The following is a 22,777-nucleotide window of genomic DNA, read 5'->3' on the forward strand; positions in this document are numbered from 1 at the left end:
GGAAAGCAATTACTGCAGGCATACCGCCCTGCAAATCGGAATTGTACTCCTGAAAACATTTCTTGGGGAAAAACAATCTAACACAAATCACCTTTTCCCACATCAGTCAATTTCCTCCCTTCAAGGCCCTACTGAGAGCTCACCTCCTCCAGGAGGCCTTCCCAGACTGAACCCCCTCCTTCCTCTCCCCCTCGCCCCCCCTCTATCCCCCGTCTTACCTCCTTTCCTTCCCCACAGCACCTGTATATATGTTTGTACATATTTATTACTCTATTTATTTTACTTGTACATATCTATTCTATTTATTTAATTTTGTTAATATGCTTGGTTTTGTTCTCTGTCTCCCCCTTCTAGACTGTGAGCCCACTTTTGGGTAGGGACTGTCTCTATATGTTCCCAACTTGTACTTGTACAATGCTCTGCACACAGTAAGCGCTCAATAAATACGATTGATTGATTGATATTTATTGAGCACTTACTGTAGGCCGAGTACTGTACTAAGTACTTGGGAGAGTACAGTCTAATAGAGTTGGTTAACATGCTCAGATAGTCCTCATGCTATAATGGGTGCTCATATTCCTAGCTCTTTCATGAAAAGTGTATCGTGACACACCAACACATAGACTCATACTTTTTTGGAGTAGAGAACAAAGCAATTTCCTGCATTTTTGTTTGCTGTTAGTCATAACCTGAGATTAAAGTTGTTTATGCATTCAAAAGTTACTCCCACTGGCTAGATTCCTGTTGCTTGGCTGGATGTTTAGTTGGTAAACTGGCTGGCTAGCAGTTGGTCCTGGCCCCTTGCCGACCAGATGCTTGCTGGCTGGCTGCTTGCTATTTGGGTGGCTTCCTGGCTAGCTGGCTGTTGCCCCTCCCGGGAGGTTTTCAGCTGCAAGCCTTTCCTGGCAGAACAATAATGCTTTATCGCCTTTTAAAGAAGGTGGAAAAGCAGGGAGCTACCCCAGAGATGGGAAACAAAGCCTCAGCAGGCAAAACTGGAAGCATTTCAGTCATATAGCCCGGTAAAGCAAAACTATGTAGAATAGGGAAATTTAGAGCAACATTTGTGGTGATTTGGATGTATCTGGTTCTTGTTACGGAAAACTTGTGTTGTAATAATGACCTGTGTCTGACACTACATGCCAACACCTAGCGGTCTCCTCCGCCCCCGGGTCAGACTGCATCTAAACAGCCTTGCATCAACAGATTCAATCGATTGTATTTATTGAGCACTGACCGTGTGCAGAGCACTGTACTAAATGCTTAGGAGAGAACATTGTAAGTGAATTGGTAGGCACTTTCCCTATTCACGACGAGCTCGCAGTCTAGAGGGGGAGGCAGATTTTAATATAAATAAATAAATTACGGATGTGTGCTTAACTGCTGCCTCCTGCGAATCGACACCTTATCGTGGTAGGAGAGTTTGTGTATACTGATGAAGCTTAGAGCTCTGCCGTATAGGGTTACCCATAGTGGGAAGGTCTAAGCCGAAGCATCAAAGTGGATTCACCTGTGCTGGGCAGCAGTCGCATGGGAAAGAATCAAAGGCAGATGATCAAGTGATCAAAACGTCCCCAAAATGCTTAGTGAAAACGAGTTGTGGCAAAACTGAGAGCGATAATAATAACTGTGGCATTTGCTAAGCGCTTACTACATGCCAAGTACTGTACTAAGCACTGGGGGAGATATAAGATCATCTGAGCGAATACAAACTTTGCCCCATATGGGGCTCACAGTCCAGGCAGGTACAAAACTTAACCTTCTGGTTGCTGCCTTATCCTCTGTACATTAAAAAAAAGTTTTTCTCCAATTTGAACTTTTCAGTAGTGCAGTTTGAACTCCTCCCTCCCTTCATTCCAAATTAGTGAGGTTTCATGGGGGACTCTTATAAGGTGCATTTAGCATAATGGTTATTTCATGAAAAAATGTTCAATTTTCTGCTCCTTGTAATTTTCATTTGAATATTCGTTGGACAACATCCATGTCAAACAGCATTAGGAAGTGTCACAACACATAGTATAAGAAATATATGTCTTTTCTCTGTTGCATTTTTGACTTAATGTTAAGATTGTAAGCTCGTTGTGGGCAGGGAATTTGACAGTTTATTGTTGTATTATACTCTCCCAAGTGCTTAATACAGTGTTCTGCACACAGTAAGCACTCAGTAAATACGATTGAATGAATGAATACTAGGGACATACAAGAGCAGAAGCAGCGGGGCTCAGTGGAAAGAGCAAGGGCTTTGGAGTCAGAGGCCATGGGTTCAAATCCTGGCTCCACCAATTGTCAGCTGTGTGACCTTGGGCAAGTCACTTAACTTCTCTGTGCCTCAGTTACCTCATCTGTAAAATGGGGATTAAAACTGTGAGCCCCCCGTGGGACAACCTGATCACCTTGTAACCTCCCCCAGTGCTTAGAACAGTGCTTGGCACATAGTAAGCGCTTAATAAATGCCATTATATAAAAAAAGAATAAAGTACTGTAATCAGTCAATCAGTAGTATTTATGGAGAATTTACTACATGCAGAACACTGTTCTAAGCACTTGAAAGAGTACAGTACAACAGAATTAGCAGACACTATCCTTGTCCTCAGTGAGCTGACAGTCTGGCAGAGGAGGAAGACATTAATATAAATGTTGTATAATATATAATTTAAAGATATGTACATTACTTTTGGGGGGCTTTTTTGGTATTTGTTAAGCCCTTAATATATATCAAACACTGTTCTAAGCACTGGGGTAGGCACAGGTTAACTAGGCCCCTGTCCTGCATGGAGCTCACAGTATGAGTAAGAGGGAGAACAGGCATTTAAAACCCATTTTTCAGTTGAGGGAACTGAGGCACAGCAGAATGAAGTGACTTGCCCAAGGCCACACAGCAAGCAATCAGAGCTGGGATTAGAACCCAGGTCCTCCAACTCCCAGACCTGTTCCCCTTCCACTGGGCCATGCTGCTTCTCCCACTGTGGGGCTGAGGGAGGGGCAAATATCAAATGCCCTAAGGTCATAGATCCAAGCGCGTAGGGCGAAAACGGAGGCAGAAGAGAGAGGGAGCTGGGAAAAGAGGGCTTAATTGGGGATGGCTTCTTGGAGAAGATGTGACCCTAATGTAAATTGTAATGTAATGTTGTAATGTATAATATGAACCTTTCACTAACTGCAGTTACTGTGCTCATTTTATCCTCATTCTAATCCCTTTATCATTGTGAGAAAGCATCAAAGTGAAGGAATGGTCACCAACTCTTTATCTATTTATGACATTATAATGAGTCCTGCTGTTCCCCATTTCCCCTAATTTTATAGGGCTAGTGGTGGAGTGCCAACAGGAACGATCACAACTTCGAAATAAAGATACGGCCATGCGAGTGTTGAGAGCCAAACTCTACCAGAAGACCCTTGAGAGAGAACAGAGTCAGAAACTCAGTGCTAGAAAACTGCAGGTAAGGAATCTTGAAATTTCTGATGTGGGGAGCGTCGTAACTTTGGGTTTGGGCTTCGCGCAGTCCAGGCTGTGCTTGTTGCTAGATGGTCTGTTAGCACTGGGGAGAATCCCACCAGAAAGGACTGTTGAGTTTGATTCTCCCCTGTGTCACTGACTTTAGGGCAGGGGTGGACAGTTACTTAGCCTGGAGGGGGCTGCACTCCTAAAAGAGTTCAAAAAGTCCATCAGTAAAATTGGTACTGCATTTATTGTTTAAAGAAGCCTTCTCACCCACATTACTCCCACGTTTAGACATTCATTCTTTCAGTCGTATTTATTGAGCACTTACTGTGTGCAGAGCACTGTACTAAGTACTTGGAAAGTACAATTCAGCAACAGAGACTATCTGTACCAAACATTGGGCTCACATGATTTTCACACCAATTTATCCCACTTATAAACATGATAATAAACTTGATGCAAGTAGTCTCTTGTGCAGTGATGACATTCTAGAGATTTTTACTTTTACTGGACATAGTATTGTCAAGATGGAACCAGTAAGGAGCCAGAAAAAGTCTTCCTGCTGTTTTTTGTCTACCTCCCGCCCCTGCTCCGTGACATTGGGCAAGTTATTTGCTTGTCATATAGCAAACTTACCATTGGGTCTCCAAAAGCCCTGGCAACCATAAGATGCCAGTTTCTAAAAAATACTTAATGTAATAATTCTGGTATTGGTTAAGTGCTTTCTATGAGCTGAGCACTGTACTAAGCACTCGAGTAGACACATGACTTGTATCTGTCTCTGCTACTTTGTTCACTTCAACTGTTTTGATGCTTTACTTTTGGTGAACTGATAGAGGATAGCCATCAATCATGTTTATTGAGCACTGATTGTGTGCAGAGCACTGTACAAAGGCTGGAGAGATTACAATGTAGCAGAGTTGATAGACACATTCCCTGTCCAAAAGGAGCTTACAGTCTAGATGGGGAGAAGGAATATACTTTCCATTTTACAGTATGTGTTCATAAAAAAGTTAATGAAAATGAAGTAAATGGATCGATTGCTGGTGGACAGAGGACAGCCGATTGAATAAAATTACTCTTGCTCCATTTACTTTATTAGTAATAATAATAATTGTGGTATTTATTAAGCTCTTACTACATGCTAAGCACTGGGTAGATACCAGATAATTATATAGGATACACAGCCTAGATAATTAAATAGACACACATGGGTCTCACGGTCAAAAGGGGATAGGGAGCAGGTAGTTAATTCCCCTTGTACGGGTGAGGAAACTGAGGCATAGACAAGTAAAGTGACTTGCCCAGGGTCACACAGCAGGGAAATGGGAGAGCTGGGATTGGAACCCAGGTCTCTTACTTGGTCCTGTGCTCAGCTCGCTGTGGTCAAGGATATCTACAACTGATGGATTGTACTCTCCCAAGCACTTAGGACAGTACTCTGTACATAGTTCATGCTCAATAAACACCACTGATTGATTAATTTCCATTAGGTCACACTGCTTCTGACATATTTTATAAGTATGTATGTGAATTGATATAGTAATACAGGTAAAGTGATTTGAGCTTCTGGGGAAAATGAGTTTTTGTAAACCAAAGAAGATGAGGAGGAAGGAGAAAAAAAGTTGATAGAAATTCAGAGAAAAGCTTATATTTTAATTCATTGGTTATAGCGGAAATTTACCACTATGGTTCAATTTATAAATTGAAACAAACCCGTTGTGTGGCAGTTTTGAAGTTGATTGAAAATATATCTTCCTTTTTAATTAAAACTGTTTCCCAGCAGTATCTCGAGATCTCTCGCCTCCTCTCAAAGGCTTCTTCCTCCACCTGCGCCTGTGATCCCATCCCTTTATGCACTTACTCTATCCCTTCTTCCCTCCCTGCCCACCATCTTCAACCGTTCACTTTCCATGGCTTTTACCCCACCGCTTTCAAACATGCTCATGTATCCTCTATCCTCAAAGACCCTCCCTTGACCTCACGGCTCCCTCTGTTTATCACCCCCTCACCTTCCTATCCTTCCTCTCCAAACTCCTCAAGCGAGTTGTCTACACCTGCTGCCTTCTCTTCCTCCTCTCCAATCCTCACCTTGACCCTCTGCAGTCTGACTCCCACATCTTTAGTCCATGGAAACTGCCCGTTATAAGAACACCAGTGACCTTCTTGCCAAATCCAGTGGTTTCTGTTCCATCCTAATCCTCAACCTCTCAGTTGCCTTGAACACTATGAACCACCAGCCTTTACCTTGAACATTATCCAACCTTGGCTTCACTTGATACTGTCCTCTCTTGGTGCGCCTCCAGTCTCTCTGGCCACTCCTCAATCTCTTTTGTGGGCTCCTCCTCTGCCTTCCACCCCCTAACTCTGGGAGTCCCTCAAGACTCAATTCTGGGTCCTCCTTAATCCACCTTTCCATCCTGACCTCTCTTCTTCACTGTTCCCCCAAAGAAGCAGTGTGGCTCAGTGGAAGGAGCCCGGGCTTTGGAGTCAGAGGTCATGGGTTCAAACCCCGGCTCCACTACTTGTCAGCTGGGTGACTTTGGGCAAGTCCCTTAACTTCTCTGGGCCTCAGTTACCTCATCTGTATGGGGATTAAGACTGTGAGCCCCATGTGGGACAACTTGATGACTTTGTATCTACCCTAGTGCTTAGAACAGTGCTTGGCACATAGTAAGTGCTTAACAAATACCTGTATTATTATTATTATTATTATTATTATTATTATTATTATTGTGCTTGGCACATAGTAAGAGCTTAACAAATACTGACATTAGTATTATTATTATTATTATTATGTCCTTCTGCCTTCAGGATATCTCTACCTGACGTAGACCTCAAACTAAACGTGTCCAAAACAGAACTCGTCACCTTCTCACCTAAACCCTGTCCTCCCTCTGACTTTCCCATCACTTCCCATCCCATCACAGCAGCACCTCTCCCCATCCTGTCTCACAAGCCCATAACCTTGGCGTTATCCTCAACTCATCTCTCTCATTCCGTGTCACCAAAGCCCGTCAGTTCTACTTTCACTACATTGCTAAAAGGTGCCCTTTCCTCTTCATTCAAACTGCTTTTATGCTGATCTAAGCACTTATATCCTGCCTGGACTACTGATCAGCCTCCTCACTGACCTGCCTGCCTCCTTTCTCTCCCCACTTCAGTCCATACCAGTCCATACTTCGCTCTGCTGCCCAGATAATTTTTCTAAAAATACGTTCAGTCCATATCTCCCTACTTCTCAAGAACCCCCAGTGGTTGACCATCCATCCACCTCTGCATCAAAAAGAAACTCCTTCCCATCAGCTGTCAAGCACTCAATCAGATCTCCCTGTCCTACCTTACCTTGCTGATTTTCTACTACAACCCAAGCTGAATACTAAACTCCTCTAATGCCAACTAACTGTACCTCAGTCTCATCTACCTCACCGCCAATCCCTTGCCCAGGTCCCTCCCTCTGGCCTGGAACTCCCTCCCCCTTCATGTACAATAGACCACCACTCAAAGCCTTATTAAAATCTCATCTCCTCCAAAGGATCCTTCTCAATTAAACCCGCTTCCCCTGCTCTCTCTGCCTTCTGTGTCACCTATGCACTTGGATCTGTAGCCTTTAAGCACTTGATATTTCCCTCACTCTGAGCCCCACAGCATTTATGTACCTATCTGTAATCTAATTTAATGTCTGCCTCCCCCCTCCAGATTTTAAGCTCCTTGTGGGCCGGGAATGTGTCTACCAACTCTGTTGTATTGTACTCTCCCAAATGCTTGTGCACACAGTAAGTGCTCAATAAATACGAATGAATGAATGAATGAATGCTCTTCACACAGTAAGTTCTCAGTAAATACCATTGATTGATGTGATTGACTCTGAAGTTTTTAAAATTATCAAAAACTAAAAATGGGATTAAATAAATTTGTGTTTTGGGGTAAAAGTACACTTTATATCTTTTGTGATTTAGGTTTTATTTTTTTTCTGTAAGTCAATAATCAGTTACAGTATCAGTCAGTGATATTTATTGAGTGCTTATTGTGCACAGAGCACTTGACTAAGTGCTCGGGAGAGTTCAGTAGAGAAGTAGACACCGTTCCTGCCCTTTAATTGCATTTCTTGGGTCATCGGAGATTGCAAAATGGCATTGACGTTATTGCTATGTAAACGTTGGACCTCATGCTATATAAAATGTGTATTTTCAACTTGAATATTTATTGCTAGTCTTGGGAAGCAGTGTGAAGCAGTGTGGCTTAATGGAAAGAGCACGGGCTTGGGAGTCAGAGGTCATGGGTTCTAATCCTGGCCCTGCCACTTATCAGCTGTTTGACTTTGGGCAAGTCACTTAACTTCTCTGTGCCTCAGTTACCTCATCTGTAAAATGGAGGTTAAGATTGTGAGCCCCATGTGGGACAACCTGATTACCTTGTATCTACCCCAGTGCTTAGAACAGTGCTTGGCACATAGTAAGTGCTTAACAAATACCATAATAATAATAATTATTATTATTATAGAGCATGAGTGTGGGAGTCAGAAGGACCTGGGTCCTAATCCTGACTCTGCCACTTGTCTGCCGTGTGACTTTGGTTAAGTCACTTAATGTCTCTGTGCCTCAGTTACCTCATCTGTAAAATGGGGATTAAGACTGTTAGCCCTGTGTGGGACAGGATTGTGTCCAACCCGACTATCTTGTATCTACCCCAGCGCTTAGTACAGTGATTGGCACATAGTAAGTGCTGAACAAATACCATTTTTAAAAAATCCTTAATTTGAAACTTTTAAATTAGATTTGCAATTTTGTCACTCGACCACCTGAGGTCTCCGTATACTATGTGGGCAAAGTCTTTTAAACTGATCCTCTACTTCAAAGGTATCAAAAAGAAGATCCAAGAAGATGCCGAAATTTAAAAAGTAAAAATAAAATGTTTAAATGTAAAATAATAATATTAATAATAATTATGGCATTTAGGCACTTGCTATGTGCCAGGCACTGTTCTAAACGCTGGGGTAGATACCAGAGAAGCGGTGTGGCTCAGTGGAAAGAGCACGGGCTTGGGAGTCAGAGGTCATGGGTTCTAATCCTGGCTCCGCCACTTGTCAGCTGTGTGACTTTGGGCAAGTCACGTAACTTCTCTGTGCCTCAGTTACCTCATCTGTAAAATGGGGATTAAGACAGTGAGCCCCATGTGGGACAACCTCATTACTTTATATCCCCCAGTGCTTAGAACAGTGCTTGGCACATAGTAAGCACTTATCAAATGCCATCATTATTATACAAGGTAATCCCCATTTTAAATTACTCAGATATAATAATAATAATAATAATAATAATAATAATAATAATAATAATAACGATGGTATTTGTTAAGTGCTTACTATGTGCCAAGTTATATATGTTTGTACATATTTATTACTCTATTTATTTATTTTACTTGTACATATCTATTCTATTTATTTTATTTTGTTAGTATGTTTGGTTTTGTTCTCTGTCTCCCCCTTTTAGACTGTGAGCCCTCTGTTGGGTAGGGACTGTCTCTATATGTTGCCAACTTGTACTTCCCAAGCGCTTAGTACAGTGCTCTGCACACAGTAAGCACTCAATAAATACGATTGATGATGATGATGCCAAGCACTGTTCTAAGCCCTATTCTAAGATATTTCAGCCTGACATACTTACGTTACTACCTCTTCTAGACTAGTTCTTTCTCTTTCTCCCACTGTTTGTCAATCCTTTTTATCTGCCCGTCTTTCCTTTTAAGTTGTGAGCAGGGACCTTGTATCATCTATTTTACTCCCTCAAGTGCTTAGGACAGCGATTTGCACTTAGTTAATTATTGATTGATTGATGTTTCAGATTCGTCTGGGGTGAGGTTCCTGTCAGGACCATTCCTAGGGGGCTTAGGGGTTTAAGGCAATGATTCCCCCAGGGTAGGATGAGATGGGATGAGGGGAAGTTCTACCCTTTCTGTTTCTGTTCTTTCTGTTCAGTCTCTTTCTGAGACTGAAGAAAAACAGTCTCTTTCTGTTCACCACCTCTCCCCATGGGCATTGTGCAGTGGCAGGGCCCAAAATAGAGGTGGTACTGCATGTAGCACTGCTGCCTCCTCATATCCGACTATGACTCCCTCTCACTTCAGAGCCTTATTTATTAATAGTAATAATAATGATGGCATTTGTTAAGCACTTACTATGTGCAAAGCACTGTTCTAAGCATTGGGGGGGGGGATACAAGGTGATGAGGTTGTCCCACGTGGGGCTCACAGTCTTAATCCCCTTTTTACAGATGAGGTCACTGAGGCTCAGAGAAGTTAAGTGACATTGCCCAAGGTCACACAGCAGACATGTGGCCATGACCTCTGACTCCCAAGCCCGTGCTCTTTCCACTGAGCCACACTGGCACAACTCCTCCACAAGGCCTTCCCTGCCTAAGCCCTCCTTTCCTCTACTCCCACTCCCTTCTGCATCCTCCTGACTTCCTCCCTTTATTCATCCCCCCCTCCTCGTCCCAGTCCCACTGCACTTACATATATAGCTGTAATTTATTTATTTATAATAATGTCTGTCTCCCCCTCTAGACTGTAAGCTCATGTGGACAAGGAATGTGTCTGCTTATTCTTATAGTGACCTCTCCCAAACGCTTAGTACAGTGCTCTGCATACAGTAAATGCTCAACGAAGCATTGAGCATCGAAGCAGCGTGGCTCAGTGGAAAGACCATGGGCTTTGGAGTCAGAGGTCATGGGTTCAAATCCCAGCTCTGCCAATTGTCAGCTGTGTGACTTTGGGCAACTCACTTAACTTCTCTGTGCCTCAGTTCCCTCATCTGTAAAATGGGGATTAAGACTGTGAGCTCCCCCATGGGACAACCTGATCACCTTGTAACCTCCCTAGTGCTTAGAAGAGTGCTTGGCACATAGTAAGTGCTTAATAAATGCCATTATTATTAATAATAAATATAATAATAATGGTATTTGTTAAGCACTTACTATGTGCCAAGCACTCTTCTAAGCGCTGGGGTAGATACAGGGTAATCAGGTTGTCCCACGTGAGGCTCACAGTCCTAATCCCCATTTTCCAGATGAGGGAACTGAGGTGCAGAGAAGTTAAGTGACTGGCCCAAAGTCACACAGCTGACAAGTGGCAGAGCTGGGATTAGAGCCTGGGCTCTTTCCACTAAGCCACGTTGCTCTTCCGATATTATTGACCAACGCCCCCTTCCCCCAACAAGACCTCTCTGACTGGTCCCAGACCCCTGCCTAGGTGCCTTCCAAGCAGTGGCAGCTCTCCAAGAAGGACAGGGCCTCAGGCAGCCCAAACTGTCATCAAAAAGGGAGAAAAGTAGCAATCAATCAATCAATCATATTTATTGAGCGCTTACTGTGTGCAGAGCACTGTACTAAGCGCTTGGGAAGTACAAGCAGCTTTTCATCTCTCCTGGCAGGACACCAGACGGCCTTAGCGGTAAGCTCGTTGCAGGCAGGGAAAGTGTCTACCAACTCTTGTTGCTTTGCACTCTCTCAAGTGCTTAGTACAGTGCTGGGCACACAGTAAGCCCTTTCATTAACTCATTCAGTCATATTTATTGAGCACTTACTGTGTCCAAAGCACTGTACTAAGTGCTTGGGAGAGTGCACTATAACAGTAAACAGACACATTCCCTGTCCACAATGAGTTTACAGCCCTCAATAAATTCCATTGATTGAACAGTGATTTGGGCCATTGAAGTTGATGTGAAATCAATATTTGCCTTTTGTCGATGCCTAGGTAGGAACCAGAGCCCAGTCGGAGAGAATTCGAACCTATAACTTCACTCAGGACAGAGTCACAGACCATAGGATTTCTTATGACATTCGCAATATCAAGGTAATTTTACTGATTATAAATTAACCTACTGTCATTTGCAAACAAAGTAAATGACAGTTTACTGCTGTTGTTTCTTAATGTTACCCAAGAACAGTAAGAAGTCTTGTTAGCTGGAGTCGGTCTGAAATCAGTTTGCAGGTTTTGCTGGTCTGAGTTATGACTTTCCAGGTCTGTTCTGAATTTATAAGGAATCATGGTTACGGCTGATTTTTTTCAAATGGCTCATTTTGAATGATACATGACCATGCCAGTTTGAAGCAGTGGCTGTGTCTACATATAGCAAGTGTGTTGTCTACATATCTATCTATCTATCTATATGTATTGTTTTTTGGGGTTTTCCCCAAAATTTTTCAGAGGCACCCCAGCCTCACATCCCTTCTAATAATCATTATTGTACTTGTTAAACGCTTACTATGTGCCAAGCACTGTTCGAAGCACTGGCATAGATGCAAATTAATCAGTTGGACACAGTCCCTGTCCACATGGGGCTCACAGAAGTAGGAGAGAGTAGGATTTAATCCCCATTTTCCAGATGAGGTAACTGAGCTGTCGTTAGGAAACGTGCAATTCAGGCAGATTCTGTGAAATTTTTTCAATCTATTTCTCATAATTCAAAGCCAATAATTTGTCTCCATGTGGATCCCCATTCACTTGGGTGACCCTATTAACAATGCATTCTGAGCCTTTTCTTGGAGGCTACACAGATGCTGAGCACTAACGGCAGCGGTACGTTCAGCTGTTCCGACAAAACGCCTAGAATCTTATGCTAAAGACCCTCCGCGAGAGTCCCAGAACTATGGATATCAAGAGCGTGGAGCCCAACTACTTCTGAATAGAATGGGAAATGGAAAGGTGGGAAAATGGAGCAGGGAGACGGCAGGTTGAGGCAAGAGCAATAGCCTGGGCTCTGTGGCAGAAAGATGCACACCCTAAACTCAGAACTTCTAGAACCCCCTCCCCCGAACAACTTTCCAACTCCTTACCCCTGCCCCTTGACCTTTAAAAGAAGGAGGGAATCATCAATCGTATTTATTGAGCACTTACTGTGTGCAGAGCACTGTACTAAGCGCTTGGGAAGTACAAGTTGGCAACATATAGAGACAGTCCCCACCACCAACAACAAAAAACCCCACAACATTTTATTTAGAAATGGGAATGTATCCATTTAACTGGCAAACTTTCTTAGCATCACAACTTTGCAGAAATCTTTCAGTATCCTGACCTACTTTCATCCCTTTCCCATCGATCCCTCCAATGTGAACACAATGTTCATGTGACATAATAATAATGGCATTTATTAAGTGCTTACTATGTGCAAAGCACTGTTCTAAGTGCTGGAGAGGTTACAAGGTGATCAGTTTGTCCCACGGGGGGCTCACAGTCTTAATCCCCATTTTCCAGATGAGGTAACTGAGGCACAGAGAAGTTAGGTGACTTGCCCAAAGTCACACAGCTGACAATTGGCGGAGCCGGGATGTGAACCAGTGACCTCTGACTCCAAAGCCCGTGCTCTTTCCACTGAGCCACGCTGCTTCTCGTGGCTCAGTTTGGTGGTTGAGTAGTTTTGAGTCGGAGCTAATGTGACTGATCTTACCTTTTTGCCTACATTTATGCGAGTAGGTCTAAATGATCGCCCAGCCTGAAATGGTCCACAAAATCATTTTGCTACCCTGTCAAAATTAAAAGGTTGCCCAAAGTAGACTGGACTGAGCTGAATTAGGTTCATAATGTAGTGCATTTTTGGCCAACCACCTTCAGCTTAACCTGCTTTTATAAATAGCCTTTTTTTTCCCATAGGAAGTAGTAGGTTCAGTGTTCAGCACAAACCTTCATATCTTTTAGGTTTTTTTTAAATCCAGGCAGTGTTTCTTTTCATAGTTAATACATTGTTCTTATTTTGCCAGGAGTTTCTAGGTGGTGAGAGGCCTCTGGACATGCTAATCCACAATCTGCTGCTCTCAGCAAATGAAGAAGCAGTTGTTGAACTTCTGGATAACTTCAAATCATCCCAGGAGAGCAGCTAAATGGATTTAATGTCAAATAGAAGCCTGCTGGAGTCTTAGCCAGGTCAAAATGAAATAATTAGAGAAATGTGGTTGAAAGTGTTCAAATTAACTTCATTAAAAAAAACCACCACCAACAACAAAAAAACCCACAACATTTTATTTAGAAAATATTTCCTACCTACAGGTCGTCATTTGGTCTTTGCATTTATTCATCTGTAACTTGTATTGATTCCCCCCTCCACTTCCCACCCTTCTCCTCTGTCTCAACATTCTCTGAGGATCCGGGAGGGTATACTTATGAAGTACTCTGAGATTACCATCTGAAAGTTTATTTTAGTTCTGTGTTTTATTCTATTTCTAAAATGAGGCCTCTAGCCTAAGCATTTATTGAGCACTTACTGTGCGAAGCGGTGTGGCTCAGTGGAAAGAGCCCGGGCTTTGGAGTCAGAGGTCATGGGTTCAAACCCCGGCTCCACCACTTGTCACCTGGGTGACTTTGGGCAAGTCACTTAACTTCTCTGTGCCTCAGTTACCTCATCTGTAAAATGGGAGTGAAGACTGTGAGCCCCCCGTGGGACAACCTGATCACCTTGTAACTTCCCCAGCGCTTAGAACAGTGCTTTGCACATAGTAAGTGCTTAATAAATGTCATTATTAATATTATTATTATTATTATTACAGCATTGTACTAAGCGTTTCGGGAAATACAGTATGACAGTTGATTGCGAGCAGGGGATATATTCATTCATTCATTCAATCATATTTATTGAGCGCTTACTGTGTGCAGAGCACTGTACTAAGCGCTTGTATCTACCTACTCTACTGTATTATATTCTGCCAAGTGGTTAGTACAGTGCTCTGTACTCAGTAAGCACTCAGTAAATATCATTGGTGATGATGATACTGTCATCATCATCGTTCTTTCTCAGTCTCTTTTGCAGGCTCCTCCTCCCCCTCCCATCCTCTTACTGTGGGGGTTCCCCAAGGTTCAGTGCTTGGTCCCCTTCTGTTCTCAATCTACACGCACTCCCTTGGTGACCTCATTCGCTCCCACAGCTTCAACTATCATCTCTACGCTGATGACACCCAGATCTACATCTCTGCCCCTGCTCTCTCCCCCTCTCTCCAGGCTCGCATCTCCTCCTGCCTTCAGGACATCTCCATCTGGATGTCTGCCCGCCACCTAAAGCTCAACATGTTGAAGACTGAACTCCTTGTCTTCCCTCCCAAACCTTGTCCTCTCCCTGACTTTCCCATTTCTGTTGACGGCACTACCATCCTTCCCGTCTCACAAGCCCGCAACCTTCGTGTCATCCTCGACTCCGCTCTCTCGTTCACCCCTCACATCCAAGCCGTCACCAAAACCTGCCGGTCTCAGCTCCACAACATTGCCAAGATCTGCCCTTTCCTCTCCATCCCAACTGCTACCCTGCTCATTCAAGCTCTCATCCTATCCCGTCTGGACTACTGCATCAGCCTTCTCTCTGATCTCCCATCCTTGTGTCTCTCTCCACTTCAATCCATACTTCATGCTGCTGCCTGGATTATCTTTGTCCAGAAACGCTCTGGGCATATTACTCCCCTCTTCAAAAATCTCCAGTGGCTACCAATTAATCTGCACATCATGCAGAAACTCCTCACCCTGGGCTTCAAGGCTGTCCATCACCTCGCCCCCTCCTACCTCACCTCCCTTCTCTCCTTCTACAGCCCAGCCCACACCCTCCGCTCCTCCGCCACTAATTTCCTCACCGTACCTCGTTCTCGCCTGTCCCGCCATCGACCCCCGGCCCACGTCATCCCCTGGGCCTGGAATGCCCTCCCTCTGCCCATCCGCCAAGCTAGCTCTCTTCCTCCCTTCAAGGCCCTGCTGAGAGCTCACCTCCTCCAGGAGGCCTTCCCAGACTGAGCCCCTTCCTTCCTCTCCCCCTCATCCCCCTCTCCATCCCCCCCATCTTACCTCCTTCCCTTCCCCACAGCACCTGTATATATGTATATATGTTTGTACATATTTATTACTCTATTTTACTTGTTCATATCTATTCTATTTATTTTATTTTGTTAGTATGTTTGGTTTTGTTCTCTGTCTCCCCCTTTTAGACTGTGAGCCCACTGTTGGGTAGGGACTGTCTCTATATGTTGCCAATTTGTACTTCCCAAGCGCTTAGTACAGTGCTCTGCACATAGTAAGCGCTCAATAAATACGATTGATGATGATGATCATCATCATCATCATTCATTCAATCGTATTTTTTGAGCGCTTTACTGTGTGCAGAGCACTGTACTAAGCACTTGGAAAGTACAATTCGGCAACAGAGACAATCCCTACCCAACAACAGGCTCGCAGTCTAGATCATCATTTGTGATCCCTGACCAAATGGATCTCTCAGTCTACAGTGGGAGACAGCTAAGGGAGAGGCCTAATATTAACCAATATCAAACATTTAGAGAGTCTTGAGGGTGGTCTAATCCTACTAGGATGGATGGATGGATGCCGCCCACCCATCTTTCTGTAGAATTCCTCTGTTCCAGGAAGTAATCTGTGACCTGGGAAGATAATAATAATAATAATAATGGTATTTGTTAAGTGCTTACTATGTGCCGAGCACTGTTCTAAACGCTGGGGTAGATACAGGGTAATCAGGTTGTCCCACATGGGGCTCACAATTTTAATCCCCATTTTACAGAAGAGGTAACTGAGGCACAGAGAAGTTAAGTGACTTGCCCAAGGTCACACAGCAGACAAGTGGAGGAAGCGGCATTAGAACCCACGTCCTCTGAGTCAATCAATCAATCAATCGTATTTATTGAGCGCTTACTGTGTGCAGAGCACTATATTAAGCGCTTGGGAAGTACAAGTTGGCAACATATAGAGACAGTCCCTACCCAACAGTGGACTCCCAAGCCCGCGCTCTTTCCACTAAGCCACACTGCTTCTCTCTGGTGACTTGACACCTGTCCACATGTTTTGTTTTGTTGTCTATCTCCCCCTTCTTCACTGAGTCCGTTGTTGGGTAGGGACCGTCTCTATATTTCACCAGCTTGTATTTCCCAAGCGCTTAGTACAGTGCACTGCACACAGTAATCACTCAATAAATACGACTGAATGAATGAATGGTGCCCACTGGATTGTTTCAATGAACTATGTCCCTCAAGTGGGAGTCACAAAGCATGCAGAAGTCATGATTGCTACCCAGAAGGAGTTTGAAATCTAGTTAAAATTAGACCAACCATACACAACCAAGGAAAACGTACACAGGATTAAAAAGTTGTTTGGAGATATACACAACTGAAGGAATTGCATAATTGCCCTAGATTTGCACTTTGAGCCAGATTCTGATGTAAAGTACCGGAACAAATACCATTGCAGTGTTAGAAAAATGTTAATGAACCTTAGGGAGGGAATTGGTAGCAAACCTTATCCTGAAAAAGCAATAATGTGGTCTCAGCCTCACCCAGCTCCTCACCCTATGGCTCCCTGGCTCCCAGCAGCAGGACAGACAAGCCTGATTCTCTTATCTAGGAACACAGGCATGCAATTAAAAAAAAAAAAATGGTTCTTAAAGAAAAAAAAAGTCCTGTTGAAACGAGTTCTCTAATGAAAATGTATTGATCTGACTGCCTTAATTTCCATTTCACTGCATAACTTGGCTATAGTATTTGAAGCCTTTTTTTTCTGGTACTTGTCAGAAATAATGTTGGTATTTGTTAAGCGCTGGAGGCATACACTATTCCAGGGTGTATATAAGCAAATCAGGTTGGAGGCAGTCCATATTTATTACTCTATTTATTTATTTATTTATTTATTTTACTTGTACATATCTATTCTATTTATTTTATTTTGTTCGTATGTTTGGTTTTGTTCTCTGTCTTCCCCTTTTAGACTGTGAGCCCACTGTTGGGTAGGGACTGTCTCTATATGTTGCCAATTTGTACTTCCCAAGCGCTTAGTACAGTGCTCTGCTCATAGTAAGCGCTCAATAAATACGATTGATGATGATGATGATGATGATGATGTCCCACATGGGGCCCACAGTCTTAACCCCCATTTTATAGATGAGGTAACTGAGGCACAGGGAAGTTAAGTGTCTCGCCCAAGGCCACACAGCAGACAAGTGGCAGAGCCAGTATTAGAAGCCATGGCCTTCTGAATCCCAGGCCTGTGCTCTATCCATTATGTCCTGGGGTATTTCTTTTTAATATTTTATTTATGTAGGTTATGATTTATATATTATTGTGAGATAGTGAAAATGCAAAACTGATTTTTGGAACACTGCAAATTTTAAAAGAAATATTTTTAGTTATATCAAAACCAAAGCTCATGCTGTTTTACCAATAAAGAGACAGAGCCACAACAATTTGAGACAAAATTGTTACCTTGCATTGGAGTACTATTGGAGAAGCAGCGTGGCTCAGTGCAAAGAGTCCGGGCGTTGGAGTCAGAGGTCATGGGTTCAAATGCCGGCTCCCCCACTTGTCAGCTGTGTGACTTTGGGCAAGTCACTTAACTTATCTGCGCCTCAGTGACCTCATCTGGTAAATGGGGATGAAGACTGTGAGCCCCCGATGGGACAACCTGATCACCTTGTAACCTCCCCAGCGCTTAGAACAGTGCTTTGCACACAATAAGCACTTAATAAATGCTATCATCTATCTATTTTTTGTAGTTTGGGATAGTTCATTACTGAATTGCAACCTAGATATTTTTACACCCTAAGTATTTTTTAAGTATTCGTAGGAGATCTAAATTTGAAGAATAAAGAAAGGAATATTTGCATTCAACTTTTTTCTAAACCTGGGGCAGAATCTCATGAGCTCCTTCTGGGTTATGTTGTATTGTACTCTCCCAAGCACTTAGTACAGTGTTTAACATGTAGTTAGTGCTCGATAAATACCATTGTTGGATTGATTGTTTAGTAAAACTGTGGTGAGAGGAAAAATGGTTCAAGAAGAGGCAGGTCCAAATTTTTGTAGGAATGCTCAACTGTCTGGCCCAAAAAGTCTCTTAATTCAGGATACACGAGGCCAGTTCTTAGTCAAATATATAGAAGGGGGATTTAGAATAAATTTAAGAGACTCTGTGCTTTTTGTTAGGAAGCATTCGCCAGCTGGAGGAAGAAGATGGGAATTAAGTTTCCATGGTCATGAGGCGAGCCAAGAATCCGGATTCACACTAATGCTCTTAAAAGCGATCACCGAAACTCACATCCAGATCCAAAAGGAAACTTAGTTGTTCTGAGTAGCCAGCTCCCCTGCCAAGTGTCATGGGGTTATTGCTCTACATTCCCTTTCGGTCTGGCCGTGTAGACCTGGCATCACCACTCAGTTCATACTTGGACTCTTGTTCTGGATGAGGAAAAGCCAGTACTCCCTACTCAGAGCTATAGTCGCGCATGAATTTATCCATCGGTGTTACACTATGCTGCAGTACTGTCTGGAGGACACTTTCCAGTGCCGCTAAGAATCAGAGTAAATTATTGGCCTCTCGAGGATTCTTCCTGCTTGGATGAGTTCTGTTTTCTTTCAACTCTATTGGACTGATGAGCAATTAATCACACTTACGGAGCGCTGGGTGCAGAACACTGTACTTGGGAGAGAAATAATAATAATAATGATAAGTACTATAGAATAGAGTTGGTAGACACATTCCCTGCCCACAGTGAGCTTAGAGTCTAGGTGATCATAATAATAATAATAAAAATGATGGCATTTATTAAGCGCTGACTATGTGCAAAGCACTGTTCTAAGTGCTGGGGAGGATACAAGGTGATCAGGTTGTCCCACAGGGGTCTCATTGTCTTAATCCCCATTTTACAGATGAGGGAACTGAGGCACAGAGAAGTTACGTGACTTGCCCAAAGTCACACAGCTAAGTGGTGGAGCTGGGGTTTGAACCCATGACCTCTGACTCCAAAGCTCGTGCTCTTTCCACTGACATAGAGGAAAGGAAAAATAACTACTCTTTCTCCCTTTTGCATTGTCTATAATAATGACATTTATTAAGCGCTTACTATGTGCAAAGCACTGTTCTAAGTGCTGGGGAGGTTACAAGGTGATCAGGTTGTCCCACGGGGGGCTCACAGTCTTAATCCTCATTTTACAGATGAGGTAACTGAGGCCCAGAGAAGTGAAGTGACTTGCCCAAAGTCACACAGCTGACAAGTGGCGGAGCTGGGATTTGAACCCATGACCTCTACTCCAAAGCCCGGGCTCTTTCCACTGAGCCACGTTGGGTCTGCACCCTTTTAAGCACTTGCTATTTACCGCCCCCTCATCCTCACGGCACCCTGGTACGTACCCATAATTTAATGTCTGTCAACCCCTTCTAGACTGTAGGCTCCTTGCGGGCAGGGAACGTCTTATATCGGTGCTCTCCCAAGTGCTCAGTACGGTGCTCTGCACACAGTAAAGACTTAATGAATACCATTGATTGGTAACTTCTACCTGGAATGCTGCAGCCCATGGTGGTGGTGAGTGGTGGCAAAAAAAAGGTCCCATTTCAGTCCATACTTCACTCTGCTGCCCGGATTATCTCTGTCCAGAAACGCTCTGGGCATGTCACTCCCCTCCTCAAAAATCTCCAGTGGCTACCAATCAATCTGCGCATCGGGCAGAAACTCCTCACCCTGGGCTTCAAGGCTGTCCATCCCCTCGCCCCCTCCTACCTCACCTCCCTTCTCTCCTTCTCCAGCCCAGCCCGCACCCTCCGTTCCTCTGCCGCTCACCTCCTCACTGTGCCTCGTTCTCGCCTGTCCCGCCGTCGACCCCCGGCCCTCGTCCTTCCCCTGACCTGAAATACTCTCCTTCCGCACATCCACCAAGCTGGCTCTCTTCCTCCCTTCAAAGCCCTACTGAGAGCTCACCTCCTCCAGGATGCCTTCCCAGACTGAGCCCCCTTTTTCCTCTCCTCCTCCCCATCCCCCCCACCCTGCCTCCTTCCCGTCCCCACAGCACTTGTATATATATATTTGTACAGATTTATTACTCTTTATTTTACTTGTACATATTTACTATTTTATTTATTTTGTTAATGATGTCCATATAGTTTTAATTCTATTTGTTCTGACGATTTTAACACCCGTCTATGTGTTTTGTTTTGTTGTCTGTCTTCCCCTTCTAGACTGTGAGCCCGTTGTTGGGTAGGGACCGTCTCTCTATGTTGCTGACTTGTACTTCCCAAGAGCTTAGTCCAGTGCTCTACACACAGTAAGTGCTCAATAAATACGATTGAATGAATGAACGAATGAATGAAAAGAGCATTGTGCAGAACAGGTGGAGGGGGACGGAGGACATTGGATCAGGTTCCTGGCCCAGGCTGGGTGGTAGCAGAGGGCGGGGAGTTTGTCCTGGACGAATATGTGGATGAACTTTTCACAAGTAGGCTGGCTGATCATGTAATAATATAATAATATTATTTGTTAAGCGCTTACTGTGTGCCAAGCCCAGTTCTAAGCGCTGAGGGACATAAAAGGTTATCAGATTGTCCCAGTTGGGACTCACAGTCTTAATCCCCATTTTACAGATGAGGTAACTGAGGCACAGAGAAGTTAAGTGACTTGCCCAAAGCCCCTTCTCTCCTTCTCCAGACTGATTGACTGAGAGGCCCTTCTGCTGTGCCGTTAGGTGGAGCGGGCCAAGCCGCTGGGGAAAGAAATGAAAAACCGCAAGGGCCGGGGAAGCGTGGGCACACGGTGCCCCTCCTACATGTTTTGTTGTCTGTCTCCCCCTTCTAGACTGGGAGCTCGTTGTTGGGTAGGGACCGTTCCTATATGTGGCCAAATTGTACTTTCTAAGTGCTCAGTACAGTGCTCTGCACACAGTAAGCGCTCAATAAATACGATTGAACGATTAATGGTTTTGACATCTGTCTACATGCTTTGTTTTGTTGTCTGTCTCCCCCTTCTAATAATAATGATGGCATTTATTAAGCGCTTATTACGTGCAAAGCACTGTTCTAAGCACTGGGGAGGATACAGGGTGATCAGGTTGTCCCACGTGGGGCTCACAGTCTTAATCCCCATTGTACAGATGAGGTCACTGAGGCCCAGAGAAGTTAAGTGACTTGCCCAAAGTCACACAGCTGACAAGCAGCAGAGCTGGGATTTGAACCCACGACCGCTGACTCCAAAGCCCAGGCTCTTTCCACTAAACCACGCTGCTTCCCTTCTAGACAGTGAGCCTGTTGTTGGGTAGGGACCGTCTCTATATGTTGCCAACTTGTACTTCCCAAGTGCTTAGTACAGTGCTCTGCACACAGTAAGCGCTCACTACAGACGATTGAATGAATGATTTATGTAGGTCAATCAATACGATTGAACGATTAACGGTTTTGACACCTGTTTACATGTTTTGTTTTGTAATAATAATAATGATGGCATTTATTAAGCGCTTAGTCTGTGTAAAGCACTGTTCTAAGCGCTGGGGAGGTTACAAGGTGATCAGGTTGTCCCACGGGGGGCGCACAGTCTTCATCCCCATTGTACAGATGAGGGAACTGAGGCCCAGAGAAGTGAAGCGACTTGCCCGAAGTCACCCAGCTGATAAGTGGTGGAGGCAGGATTCGAACCCATGACCTCTGACTCCAAAGCCCGGGCTCCTTCCACTGAGCCACGCTGTTTCTCTTTTGTAGTCTGTTTCCCCCTTTTAGCCTGTGAGCCCGCTGTTGGGTAGGGACCGTCCCTATCCATTGCCGACGTGTCCTTCCCGAGCTCTCAGTCCAGTGCTCTGCACACAGTAAGCGCTCAATCAATGCGATTGAATGATTAACGGTTTTGACACCCATCTACATGGTTTGTTTTGTAATAATAATAATGATAATGACATTTATTAATAATAATAATGGCATTTAGTGAGCGCTTACTGTGTGCAAAGCCAACTTGTACTTCCCAAGCGCTTAGTACAGTGCTCTGCACACAGTAAGCGCTCAATAAATACAATTGAATGAATGAATGAAAGCACTGTTCTAAGTGCTGGGGGAGGCTACTGAAGCAGTGTGGCTCAGTGGAAAGAGCACGGGCTATGGAGTCGGAGGTCATGGGTTTGAATGCCGGCTCCGCCACATGTCTGCTGTGTGACCTCGGGCAAGTCACTTCACTTCTTTGAGACTCAGTTACCTCATCTGTAAAATGGGGATTACGACTGTGAGCCCCACTTGGGACAACCTGATCAATCAATCAATCGATCGTATTTATTGAGCGCTTACTGTGTGCAGAGCACTGTACTAAGCGCTTAGGAAGTACAAGTTGGCAACATATAGAGACAGTCCCTACCCACCTGAACACCTTGTGCAGCGTGGCTCAGTGGAAAGAGCCTGGGCTTTGGAGTCAGAGGGTGGGGGTTCAAATCTCGGCTCCACCACTTGTCAGCTGTGTGACTTTGGGCTAGTCACTTAACTTTTCTGGGCCTCAGTTACCTCATCTGTCAAACGGGGATGAAGACTGTGAGCCCCGCCGTGGGACAACCTGATCAATCAATCAATCGA

At 44.1% G+C, this 22,777-nt stretch overlaps 1 protein-coding gene across 1 annotated transcript in view; it reads left to right on the forward strand.

The window, feature by feature from the left end:
• MTRF1 (mitochondrial translation release factor 1) overlaps positions 1–13,702 on the forward strand; it is a 43,084-nt gene extending 29,382 nt beyond the window's left edge. Inside the window, exons 8-10 of the mRNA XM_038771102.1 lie at positions 3,304–3,440; positions 11,195–11,293; positions 13,198–13,702. Of these exons, the coding sequence (XP_038627030.1) occupies positions 3,304–3,440; positions 11,195–11,293; positions 13,198–13,317 (356 nt within the window). The 3' untranslated portion in view covers positions 13,318–13,702. The remainder of the gene's footprint in view (positions 1–3,303; positions 3,441–11,194; positions 11,294–13,197) is intronic.
• Positions 13,703–22,777: the final 9,075 nt, after the last annotated feature.

The sequence above is a fragment of the Tachyglossus aculeatus genome, chromosome 2 (assembly GCF_015852505.1).
Source record: "Tachyglossus aculeatus isolate mTacAcu1 chromosome 2, mTacAcu1.pri, whole genome shotgun sequence".
Lineage (NCBI taxonomy): Eukaryota > Metazoa > Chordata > Mammalia > Monotremata > Tachyglossidae > Tachyglossus > Tachyglossus aculeatus.